Here is a 12,387-nt window from a genome sequence, read left to right on the forward strand (position 1 = left end):
GTCACTTTAAGTAAATATAACCCATTCGAAAGTTTTTTAGTACTGTTAGGGAGGCATGCAAAGGATAAAAGCAATAGAAGTGCACTTAGCCTGAAGAAATATCTTGCAATGAGCACCCATCTACATGTGAAAAGCACTCCTGTATTGCTCTCAAAACTATTAAACTTTTGGACGTAAGCATAAGGCTGTTTCTCAAAAATGTCCCTTTGTTTTTAGAATATGTGTAATTACACTGGCCGACTGTCATCCAGTTCTTCAGAGTGGGAAAACAATTTCCAGTATTAATTATCAAATCAGCGCCAACTGCAGCAGATTGCAGAACAAAGTGTCAGGGAAATCCAAACGGGTGAGTGTCTTTTTTTCTATACACCCGCATTTATTGTATATTTTTTTTTTTTTTTTTTTTTTTTTTATTTGTCAGCTATTTAGTAAAGTGCAGGGCAATCCTATTTATAACACAGAGCTGTGTTTGTGTGATTCTTCTACAGCAGTATCTTTAGTTAGGTAGGCAATTGTACATGGAGTTGGTCAGCTCTACAGAGATACGAAGGCTGCATTCACACATGATCATGGGTGGGATCACTGCAATTCCGCCCGCAATTTCAAATGGCTGCCAAACGCAGGATGCAATTGCAATGCCATTACTTCTAATGGCGCCATAATTTCCTTGTGGTAAATTGCACTGGAATCACAATGCTTTTGTCGCTCAAAAAGGAACATGAGCTTCTTTTGGGCGTCAGCGTTGCAAATTGCTGCACGATTTACCCAAACGACAATCATCGCGCGATTGGTGTGCCATTAGAAATAATGCCATCAAAAATAATGCCATCAAAACCGTTTGAAATCCTGGGGTGGAATTGTGATAATACGTGAACGCAGCCTAATACTTTATAGCAATTTCCCAGAACTGCAAAGACAGAATTAATAATTAACTAAAATAACGAATAAATAGGCTCTGTCTCTATCAGAAAGTTGTATTAGATTAGACCAGCGCTCTTTTTTTTTTTTTTTTTTTCTCCTCTCTTAGTGTTATAGAAGGGTAATGAATATGAAGACATTAGTGAGAGTATTGTCTGTATTTAAAAGCACAATTTTAATGTTGCACATAAACTCATAAAAAAACTTTTGCAATGGATCTCCCAAAATGGGCAAAATCTAGCATCAAGAATCTGAACAGTTATAATCAACTATAAAAAAACTTATAACTTGTGAAATTCAGTAGAACCCAAAAGGGGGCAGGCTATCTGAATCTTTGAGGTCTAAGAAGTTCCTTTGTATCACAGTCGCCCAAGTATTATAAAAAAATAAAAATGCCCTTTCCCTACACTATGCAATTGGCTTTGCTGTAATAGGTTTTGTAATCTGTTAATAACAATTATTGTTGCAGTCAGTTTTACAAATGGAGGCTTATTGGCAGGGCAGCCATCAGAAATTTTTGCACAGCTTTAGACCTGGGCCTGACCAACATTCCCCAGGGCCCACCCATTGGACATTCCCACTGAATCGGCGCACTGGCCACCCCCACGAGGCCTGTGCACCCACTTTTACTTTAAGGCCGCTTTCACACTGGGGCGGGTGTTGACAGTAAAATGCTGCTAGTTTTAGCAGAGCTTTACCGTGGTCTTTGCGGCCGAATAAAGGGTTAAATGCGCCCGTATAGCACCACTGCCGAAGCACTTTGCAGGTGCTTTGGCAGCGGTGTCCATTCATATTCATATACACGGCTCCTTCACCGCCCCAAAGACGCTGTTTGCAGGACTTTAACGTCCTGCCAACGCACCGCCCCAGTGTTAAAGCAGTCTGGCTCTCACACTGGGGTTGCAGAGGAGGTGTTTTTTAGGCACTTTTTTAGCCCAAAAGCACCTGAAAAACGCCTCAGTGTGAAAGAGGTCTAACACTCTTGCGTCTCTAATCAGTGCTTTTAAAATTTAACAGCCCCCCGCAGTGTACTCCACGAAGAAGAAAAGCCAGCGTAAAATCTCTTCTCAAACAACCCGCTGGAAACAATAGTGAGTACACCCCTAAGTGAAAATATCCAAATTGGGCCCATTTAGCCAATTCCCTCCCTGGTGTCATGTGACTCGTGTTACAAGGTCTCCAGGTGTGAATGGGGAGCAGGTGTGTTAAATTTGGTGTTATCGCTCTTTCTCTCATACTGGTAACTGGAAGTTCAACATGGCACCTTTCCACCTTATGGCAAAGAACTCTGAGGATCTGAAAAAAATAATTGTTGCTCTACATAAAGATGGCCTAGGCTATAAAAAGATTGCCAAGACCCTGAAACTGAGCTGCAGCAAGATCATACAGCGGTTTAACAGGACAGGTTCCACTCAGAACAGGCCTTGCCATGGTCGACCAAAGAAGTTGAGTGCTTGAGTAATATCCAGAGATTGTCTTTGGGAAATGGACATATTGGTGTTGCAAGCATTGCTACAGAGGTTGGAGGGGGGGTGTCAGCCTGTCGGTGCTCAGGTCTATTCGCCGCACACTGCATCAAATTTGGTCTGCATGGCTGTCATCCAAGAAGGAAGCCTCGTCTAAAGATGATGCTCAAGAAAGCCCACAAACAGTTTGAAGACAAGCAGACTAAGAACATAGTTTACTGGAACCATGTCCTGTGGTCTGAGGAGACCAAACTTATTTAGTTCACATGGTGTCAAGCGTGTGTTGCGGCAACCAGATGAGTACAAAGACAAGTGTGTCTTGCCTACAGTCAAGCATGGTGGTGGGAGTGTCCTGGTCTGGGGCTGCGTGAGTGTTGCCGGCACTGGGGAGCTACAGTTCATTGAGGGAACCATGAATGCCAACATGTACTGTAACATACTGAAGCAGAGCATGATCCCTTCTCTTCGGAGAATGGGCCGCAGGGAAGTATTCCAACATGACCTCAAACATGCCTCCAAGACGACCATTGCCTTGCTTGGCCAGTCCATCACCTTTACCCTTGGCTTCTTTAGCATGTCTCCAGGTCTAAACCCCATTGAGCATCTGTGGGGCATCCTCAAACAGAAGGTGGAGGAGCGCAAGGTCTCCAACATCCACCCGGCTCCGTAATGTCGTCATGGAGGAGTGGAAGAGGACTCTGGTGAACTCCATGCCCAAGAGGGTTAAGGCAGAAAATAATGGTGGCCACACAAAATATTGATACTTTGGACCCAATTTGGACATTTTCACTTAGATGTGTACTCACATGTGTTGCCAACGGTTTAGACATTATTGGCTGTGAGTGTTATTTTGCGGGAACAACAAATTTACACTGTTATACAAGCTGTATACTCACTACTTTACATTGTAGCAAAGTTCAGTGTTGTCACATGAAAAGATATAATAAAATATTTACAAAAATGTGAGGGAGTGTACTCACTTTTGAGATACTCTACATGTTGATCATACCCCCCTTAATCTCCTCTTCTCAATAGAAACTAAGTTCAGTTCCTATAGTCTTTCCTCATAGCTCCTCCATGCCTCTTATCAGTTTGGTTGCTCTTCTCTGCACTTTCTCCAGTTCCCCCGATCACCTTTTTGAGAACTGGTGCCCAAAACTGAACTACACATTACAGATGAGGTCTGACTAATGATTTGTACAGGGGCAAAATGATATCTCGCTCTCGAGTCCATACCTCTCAATATAAGAAAGGACTTTGCTTGCTTTGGAAACCGCAGCTTGCAATCTAGTTGTTGTAGACCCCTTTTATTTATTTTTTATTTTTATTTATTTTTTAAGACCAAGTGAAGCCAGAACATCTATGCACCATAAAGAATGTGTAGCAATTCTTGTTGCTCGGAGCAACATATGGATGGATCATCCATAGGGAATCTTGATATACAGTACATAGACTTGGCCCCTTTTAAAAGCATTATATTGAGTCAGTTTTGCTCATCTCCATGTTCAGAAGTGGAAATGGTCTCAGTCTCATCACAAACTAACATGGAGAGAGCTGTTGGGGGGTGTTGCAATGCTCTCATACTCTTTCCATTTGGGTCCTTGGACATACAGACAATCTTACTGACGTTTGCTTTGTCAGAGTAGCCCGTAGGTACGTTTTCCAAGCTTTAGTTTAAATACAACTACTGGCCAAAACAAAATCTCTATCATGCTATACAGTGAGGAAAATAAGTATTTGAACACCCAGCTATTTTGCAAGTTCTCCCACTTGGAAATCATGGAGGGGTCTGAAATTGTCATCATAGGTGCATGTCCACTGTGAGAGACATAATCAAAAAAAAAAAAATTCCAGAAATCGAAATTTATGATTTTTTAACTATTTATTTGTATGATACAGCTGCAAATAAGTATTTGAACACCTGTCTATCAGCTAGAATTCTGACCCTCAAAGACCTGTTAGTCTGCCTTTAAAATGTCCACCTCCACTCCATTTATTATCCTAAATTAGATGCACCTGTTTGAGGTCATTAGCTGCATAAAGACACCTGTCCACCCCATACAATCAGTAAGAATCCAACTACTAACATGGCCAAGACCAAAGAGCTGTCCAAAGACACTAGAGACAAAATTGTACACCTCCACAAGGCTGGAAAGGGCTACGGGGAAATTGCCAAGCAGCTTGGTGAAAAAAGGTCCACTTTTGGAGCAATCATTAGAAAATGGAAGAAGCTAAACATGACTGTCAATCTCCCTCGGACTGGGGCTCCATGCAAAATCTCACCTCGTGGGGTCTCAATGATCCTAAGAAAGGTGAGAAATCAGCCCAGGACTACACGGGAGGAGCTGGTCAATGACCTGAAAAGAGCTGGGACCACCGTTTCCAAGGTTACTGTTGGTAATACACTAAGACGTCATAGTTTTTCATCATGCATGGCACGGAAGGTTCCCCTGCTTAAACCAGCACATGTCAAGGCCCGTCTTAAGTTTGCCAATGACCATTTGGATGATCCAGAGGAGTCATGGGAGAAAGTCATGTGGTCAGATGAGACCAAAATAGAACTTTTTAGTCATAATTCCACTAACCGTGTTTGGAGGAAGAAGAATGATGAGTACCATCCCAAGAACACCATCCCTACTGTGAAGCATGGGGGTGGTAGCATCATGCTTTGGGGGTGTTTTTCTGCACATGGGACAGGGCGACTGCACTGTATTAAGGAGAGGATGACCGGGGCCATGTATTGCGAGATTTTGGGCAACAACCTCCTTCCCTCAGAGCTTTGAAGATGGGTCGAGGCTGGGTCTTCCAACATGACAATGACCCGAAGCACACAGCCAGGATAACCAAGGAGTGGCTCTGTAAGAAGCATATCAAGGTTCTGGCGTGGCCTAGCCAGTCTCCAGACCTAAACCCAATAGAGAATCTTTGGAGGGAGCTCAAACTCCGTGTTTCTCAGCGACAGCCCAGAAACCTGACTGATCTAGAGAAGATCTGTGTGGAGGAGTGGGCCAAAATCCCTCCTCCAGTGTGTGCAAACCTGGTGAAAAACTACAAGAAACGTTTGACCTCTGTAATTGCAAACAAAGGCTACTGTACCAAATATTAACATTGATTTTCTCAGGTGTTCAAATACTTATTTGCAGCTGTATCATACAAATAAATAGTTAAAAAAAATCATACATTGTGATTTCTGGATTTTTTTTTTTGATTATGTCTCTCACAGTGGACATGCACCTACAATAACAATTTCAGACCCCTCCATGATTTCCAAGTGGGAGAACTTGCAAAATAGCAGGGTGTTCAAATACTTATTTTCCTCACTGTATGTGTAACCTACCTTGATACCTATAAATTATATAATTCTAGGGATTACTTGCTAATAAAACTTCCATATATTCATGAACTGTGATCCCTAAATTATTCACAGATTGTAACGTTTAGGACAGCAATGCCAATTACATAGTTTAGCGACATTTCTTTTTCTTTTGGTGGTGATGCAATGAAGCACTGGGGCTATGTTTGTATTTTTTTTTTTTCTCTTTAGATGAACATTTTAAGCTCATAGTTTTGGAACTAAGATTAAGCTAAACTGTTGTTATAGAGTGCTAAACATACCTGGGAAGTTTTTGCCATTGCTCATATCTTTGCTGAATGCTAGACAGTGCTTTTAAGTTTTTCGGCACGCCCAAAACATTTTGGAGGACTGGGGGTCTGTATAATCTTCCAAAAATTCTGAGTGTCCCCTTTTGGGCTCTGTAGAATATCTGTTATTTTTTTTATATGATTTGGGATGCTGGATTATTTTCCCATTTTGAGGGGCTTCATATCTTTTGAGTCTTGTGAATATACTTTAAAGCGGAACTTCCACTCAAATTGGCACCTTTCGGGGGGACAGGACGCCTGTCTACAACAGGTATCCTTTCCCACTTCCGGGAGCCTCAACCACGTGTGGCGACGTCACCGCTGGGGCTCCCTCCTCCCCCGTCTGGCGGGCCAGTAGGAGAGGGGATCCAGCCTCGCACATGCGCAGTAGGGTTCCTGTGTGAAGGCGAAAGGCAACACTGCTGGGTACCCTTACCCACAATGGCGGCGGCAGCACCCGACAGCTGATGGAAACCTTGACTGTAGGTGCCGACATTGCTGGACTCCAGGACAGATAAGTGTCCTATTCTTAAAAGCCAGCAGCTGACTTGAAATGATAGTTGCTTGGCTGTCTCTGGCCTCAATACTTTGAGTCACTGACCTAGAATAAGCATGCAGCTAGTGAAGGCAGAGTACAGTTTGATTTGTGTTCATTCTTGTTCCAGATCAGTGACTCAAAATATTAGGCTTTTGGATTAACATGGCTGATAATTAATATTTTAATGGCACCCTATTTTCCCTTAACAGATTTCCTTTGAAAAAAGGAAAGTGCATCACAGTAGGTAGATGGTGGTAGGGCAGTGTAAATCAGGGGCTACCCAGGGGCAGATTGTCTGTCTGAAAATACACTTGCCTTTAAATGGCTACCTGTCTGCAAAATCTGTAGATTAAGGTTCCCCTGTATGATGCCATTTTAACCTACATTTCCCCTAGCTTTCATACCAGGCTCTTTGACTGCTACTGTCCCCACTGACAAATGAACCAGACAGAGTGGTTCAGCTGTGATGGTTCACAAAGCTGAACCTTTATCCCGCAGATGGCACTACAGCTTGACAATGGTAGTGTGCCTTTTGTCAGCCTGAAATATAAAAAGTGCAGGCTTTTTACGAAAGAGTTTATGGTTTATCAGCTTTTTGTTTTAGTCTTTAGTTGTAACTTTTCTGCACTCCCATCATGCTATGCATAAACAGACATTTTGAATATTTGATTGTTGCAAATTCATGACTGTAAAAATTAAACTTATCTAATATTTCTAAATTGCCTTTATTTTATTTTTTTATTTCAGGGAGCTCAGTTCCTAACAGAGCTTGCACCTTTATGTAGAATAACTTGTAACGATGGTGATGAATATACTATTTATAGGTACGGTTTTTACCTTGTGTCAGTTATATTGCATTGATTGTGTGTGTGTGTGTGTGTGTGTGTGTGTGTGTGTGTGTGTATGTGTATGTAATATATATATATATATAAGTCCAACCTATGTGTGTGATTTATATGTCAGTATTACATTGTATATCCCTGTATGTTGTGGTCGTTCAGGTGCTTATCTAATAGTTTCTTGAAATCATTGATGCCTTCCGCTGAGACCACCGCCTGTGGAAAGGAATTCCACATCCTTGCCGCTCTTGCAGTAAAGAACCCTTTATATAGTTTAATGTTAAACCTTTTTTCTCCTAATTGTAATGAGTGGTCATGTTTCTTGTTAAACTCCCTTCCGCAAAAAAGTTTTATCCCTATTGTGGGGTCACCAGTACGGTATTTGTAAATTGAAATCATATCCCCTCTCAAGCATCTCTTCTCCAGAGAAAATAAGTTCAGTGCTCGCAACCTTTCCTCTTAACGAATATCCTCCAGACCCTTTATTAGCTTTGTTGTCCTTCTTTGTACTCTCTCCATTTCCAGTACATCCTTTCTGAGGACTGGTGCCCAGAACTAACTGGACAGCATACTTCAGGTACAGCCAGACCAGATTCTTGTAAAGCGGGAGAATTATTGTTTTATCTCTGGAGTTAATCCCCTTTTTAATGCATGCCAATATTCTGTTTTCTTTGTTAGCAGCAGCTTGGCATTGCATGCCATTGCTGAGCCTGTCATCTACTAGGACCCCCAGGTCCTTTTCCATCCTAGATTTCCCTAGGGGATCACATCATGTTTTTGCCACCCAAATGCATTATTTTAAATTTTTCTACATTGAACCTCTCATGTAGTTGCCCACCCCATTAATTTGTTCAGATCTTTTTGCAAGGTTTCCACATCCTGCGGAGAAGTTATTGCCCTGCTTGGCATCGTCCGCGAATACAGAGATTGCACTGCTTACCCCATCCTCCCAGGAGGTTTATGAACAAATTAAACAGGATTGGTCCCAGGGTTTTCAGATCAAAACCTGAGACCAGTGTGTCGAATGACATCGACATTCAATACTCTTGCAGTATAGGGGTACCGACTCACCCGATCTGGGTGGCGCCTTTTCCATTTGTCTTGAACTCAAGTAACACGTAGAAAAAAGGGTGGGATAAGGGTAAAGACCCATAAAGTTTAGATAGTGACAAATGTGTGGGGTAGACAGCGAATCTCCACCTATCTAAGAATTTCTTTTTATTGCATAAATGTACAAAAATGGCATAGAGATATTGTGCAGAGTATATGGAATTAAAAGATATTAAGAACAAGGTGGCCACGGGTGTGCACACCCACAAGACAGAAGTCGCACAATATGTTCCCTAAATTGCCTCTGTCACAAACATGACACATGGAGGAGGCACCATTGGCAGGATTAAGGGAGAGAGCTGCACGAATGGTCTTAATGGGTGCTGGCAGCTAACTAGAACATGCAGACACCCTGCATACCTCGGAGCCCGAGAACCTCCAAAAATTGTTGTAGCCTAGTACATTAATCTTACATAAAGTGTATGTTACAATTAGGGTTGTCCCGATACCACTTTTTTAGGACCGAGTACAAGTACCGATGCTTTTTTTTTCATGTACTCGCCGATACCGAATATCGATACTTTATTTTAAATGCAGCCACGTGTCCCCAAATGCAGCCATGTCCCTAATGCAGCCTTGTGTCCCCTAAGACTAAGCCAAGTCAATTCCCCCCCGCCGCTGCCATCTAGTTACTATGCGCTGGGGGAACACAACAGCTGTCATTTGCATTTGAATAGCTGTGTGTTCCCCCGCCGTCATGTATAGCCCCTCCCCCTTGCCCAGAAACTTTGATAGACAGGTCACCCGTCTGACTTGGCTTTGTCTAAGGCGGCAGCGGCAGCTCTCCTCTGCCCCCTCTACACCCGCACTCCACCCCCTCTCCACCCGCACTCGGGGGAAAAAAAAGTATTCTACCAGGCATCGGGAGTATTTGCGCGAGTACAAGTACTAGCGCAAATACTCGGTATCGGTACCGATACTAGTATCGGGACAACCCTAGTTACAATATCTTCAGACTTTTGAACTAAACCTTATATGCAAGGGATCAGGAGGGAGGAGAACTGGGGAAATAATCATGTGGTGACATTTACCAAGTACTTATGTCAGTGGACAGGAATGAAAAGTCCCAAGCTGCTAGTATGGCAGTATAGTATACAGAAAAGTGCCAGCGTGCTTGTTAAAAAGTCACGTAATGGCTATATATTATAGCCTTATTTGATAGTAATCCAAACGGTGATTAAGAATATAGCAGATTATCTCCAAACATCAATAGATGTTATTACTCAGTGAGTTGATCGCAGGAAAAGACAATTATTTTTGTAAGTATCCATTGGTCTAGATAGTTTCTTCCAGGCTTTTGAAAATGCTGTTCCTGCAAGCTGGAGAAATCCTTGGTGTGACTGGCTGATCTTGCCATACCTTCAAAGCGCAGGAGCTCTTGCTAGTTTCAGGTCCCAGGTGCTCACAATTATCTTGGGTAGCCTCGTGCAGTGCAAGGCTACCTTTGGAATGTCTGTGGATTGTGAGGTTTTGGTCCGGTCCCTGAATTCCAGGGGGGACCAGAGAGGGGAAGGGGGGGGAAGGCAAAAGGGTTTCAGCATGGACCCAAATGCTCCCAGAGCTCGTAGGGCAACAGGTATAGCAAAATACTGGATTCAGCTTGGGAAGTCTCTTGCAGGTCCTCGCTTTTTCCAAAGCGGTGAAGGGAGTTTTTTTCTGAAGATGTCAAAGGGATGGTATCTGGGGGTGTCCCGTGGCCCTCAGACCGGCATTTTGTTCACTGGAGTTGTGAACTTCTTCAGGGTAACTGTTCCCCCAGACTTTTAGGTAATATATATACCCCTTTCCCATGGCTCCAAAGAGGAAGTAAAGACAGGTGCTGGGGGGCGGAACAAGTCCTTGGGTTAATGGTATTAACTCTTACGCTGGTTGCTGAGAGTGCATTCAGATGGGAATCCATCGCCATCTTGTGGTTGTTTTCAAGAATGCACTCCTATGTCGGTTCAAGAGGAATTTTTGAAGAGAAATTAATCAGATGCATAGAATTAAATTTACATTTTCCATGAAGTTTAGATTCAAACACTTACTGATATCAGTTTTATCTATAGATTCATAAATTCCTAAAATCATAGATACATTTATAGTCCAGTCGGCCATGGATACACACATTCGGCCGTGTGAAGAATGCAGCTATGTTTAAAAGGTCAATCATAGTTGCACTAGGAATAGATCAATTTACTTGGGATAATTAGGGTCCACAAAAATTTGAAAATTTAGTTTGTTATTTAACCCTTTGGGGCCATAGTCCCTAGGCGGAAAATCCATTATTTTTCATGCTGTACTAGGACAGTGTCAAAGTCCCCTCTGCTAATGGAGAGTTTCAAAGCATAGATCCCTTTGACCCATAGGCCTTTAACTTGACCGCCATGGTCCTCGAAAATATTTGACGATTTTGGTTTTTCATCATCCTTCCCTCTTATGCTTGATAGGCGTTAACGGATTCGCACCTTCAAGGGGCGTTTGTCTTGCCCACGTATAGCGCGTGGCACGGGCATTGCAGCATATATATAGAACTCTGTTGCAGTTAATGAATTGCTTGATTTTTTTTTGTCTTCTGTCCATCAGCGTCAGTGAAGGTATTTGTTCTTTCTATCAAGCTGCAGACACTGCATTTCCCACATGAGTGCATTCAGTTTAATGCCGGTGGGTCTGTGAGCCAGCTCCGTGGGGTGGTTTTTATGAACTCTGAATTAACAAGTTCATCCACTATGTTTCTGGCTCGCTTAGCCACCATCGGAGGTCTGGGGCCTACAATGTCACAGTGTTGGTGATCTAGTTAGTAAGTGCCAGTGTTTTGTAAGCACATTTCTAACAGCCTCCCATTGTAATCCATACGGGGTAATAATCCTGACCTGGTCAGTCTATTTATTTAAGGGCTTGTCTTCTTTAGTCTTCAAACGGAGTAGGTCAGTTTGTGGCCTTTTTGATGCTTTTCCTCTTGCCCATCTCAACGTCCTATGGGACAATTTCCTTTCCCTAAACCGTTCATAGAGATCTTCCGCTTCGACTCTATAGTCTTGTTCCTGGCTGCAGTTTCTGCATAACCACAGAAATTGCCCAATTGGAATGCCATTGATTAGGGATTTTGGGCGGTGGCTAGTTGCTTCCAAGAGCGTATTGGCAGTCGTTTTCTTTCTGTAGGTACTCGTGGTCAGTGTCTCCTGCTCTGCTTTTATAAGGAGATCAAGAAAGGAAATGTTGTTGTGGGTCCCAGTTGAAGGTAACTTATATTCCTGGTGTTTTGGTTAAGCTCCTCAATAAAATTTATAATGGTCTCCGGGGCACCCTGCCAAATGAATAGTACATCGTCAATCTATCTTAGCCAGAGCAATGCATGGCTATACTATTGATCAGAGCAGTATACCACTTCCTCTTCCCACCAATTCAAATGCAGGCAGGCATATGCCGGCGCCCAAGGGGTAGTTGTGGGGTAGTTTTGATCTAGAAAATGTGCAGTCGCAGCCAGACCCCATACGTGGGGATATATAGGGACTCCACATCAATGCTAGCTAGAATTGCATCAGGAGGTATATGAACATTATTTATATGCACTAATACATGTCTAGTATCCTGCACAAAGGAAGGAAGGAAGGAAGGAAGTTTTGTGACCGTTTATTTTAATAGTGCATCCAGGTATTCTCACGTCTTTTCCAATGGCCCTTTTATAGCCGAGATTTATCTGACGTTTTGGTGGATCTTTGTGGTGACTTGTAGATTTTCGGGATGACATAGATGGTTGGTGTTTTGTACTCTCTCACTGTAAGGTGTTCACACTTTTTTTTTTTTTTTTTTTGAGAGAGAGAGTAGGTTTTCCTTGGAGATAATCTGCTATATTCTTAATCCCTGTATGGATTACTATCAAATAAGGCTATAA

General features: G+C 42.6%; 1 protein-coding gene across 3 annotated transcripts in view; it reads left to right on the forward strand.

Moving 5' to 3' along the window:
• Positions 1-12,387, forward strand: part of ABITRAM (actin binding transcription modulator) — a 56,781-nt gene that overhangs the window by 26,000 nt on the left and 18,394 nt on the right. For all 3 annotated transcript variants that reach the window (XM_040353512.1, XM_040353514.1, XM_040353513.1), the window contains exons 4-5: positions 217-346; positions 7,312-7,388. In XM_040353512.1, coding sequence (XP_040209446.1) covers positions 217-346; positions 7,312-7,388 — 207 coding nt within the window. The remainder of the gene's footprint in view (positions 1-216; positions 347-7,311; positions 7,389-12,387) is intronic.

The sequence above is a fragment of the Rana temporaria genome, chromosome 5 (genome assembly GCF_905171775.1).
Source record: "Rana temporaria chromosome 5, aRanTem1.1, whole genome shotgun sequence".
NCBI classification, from domain to species: domain Eukaryota; kingdom Metazoa; phylum Chordata; class Amphibia; order Anura; family Ranidae; genus Rana; species Rana temporaria.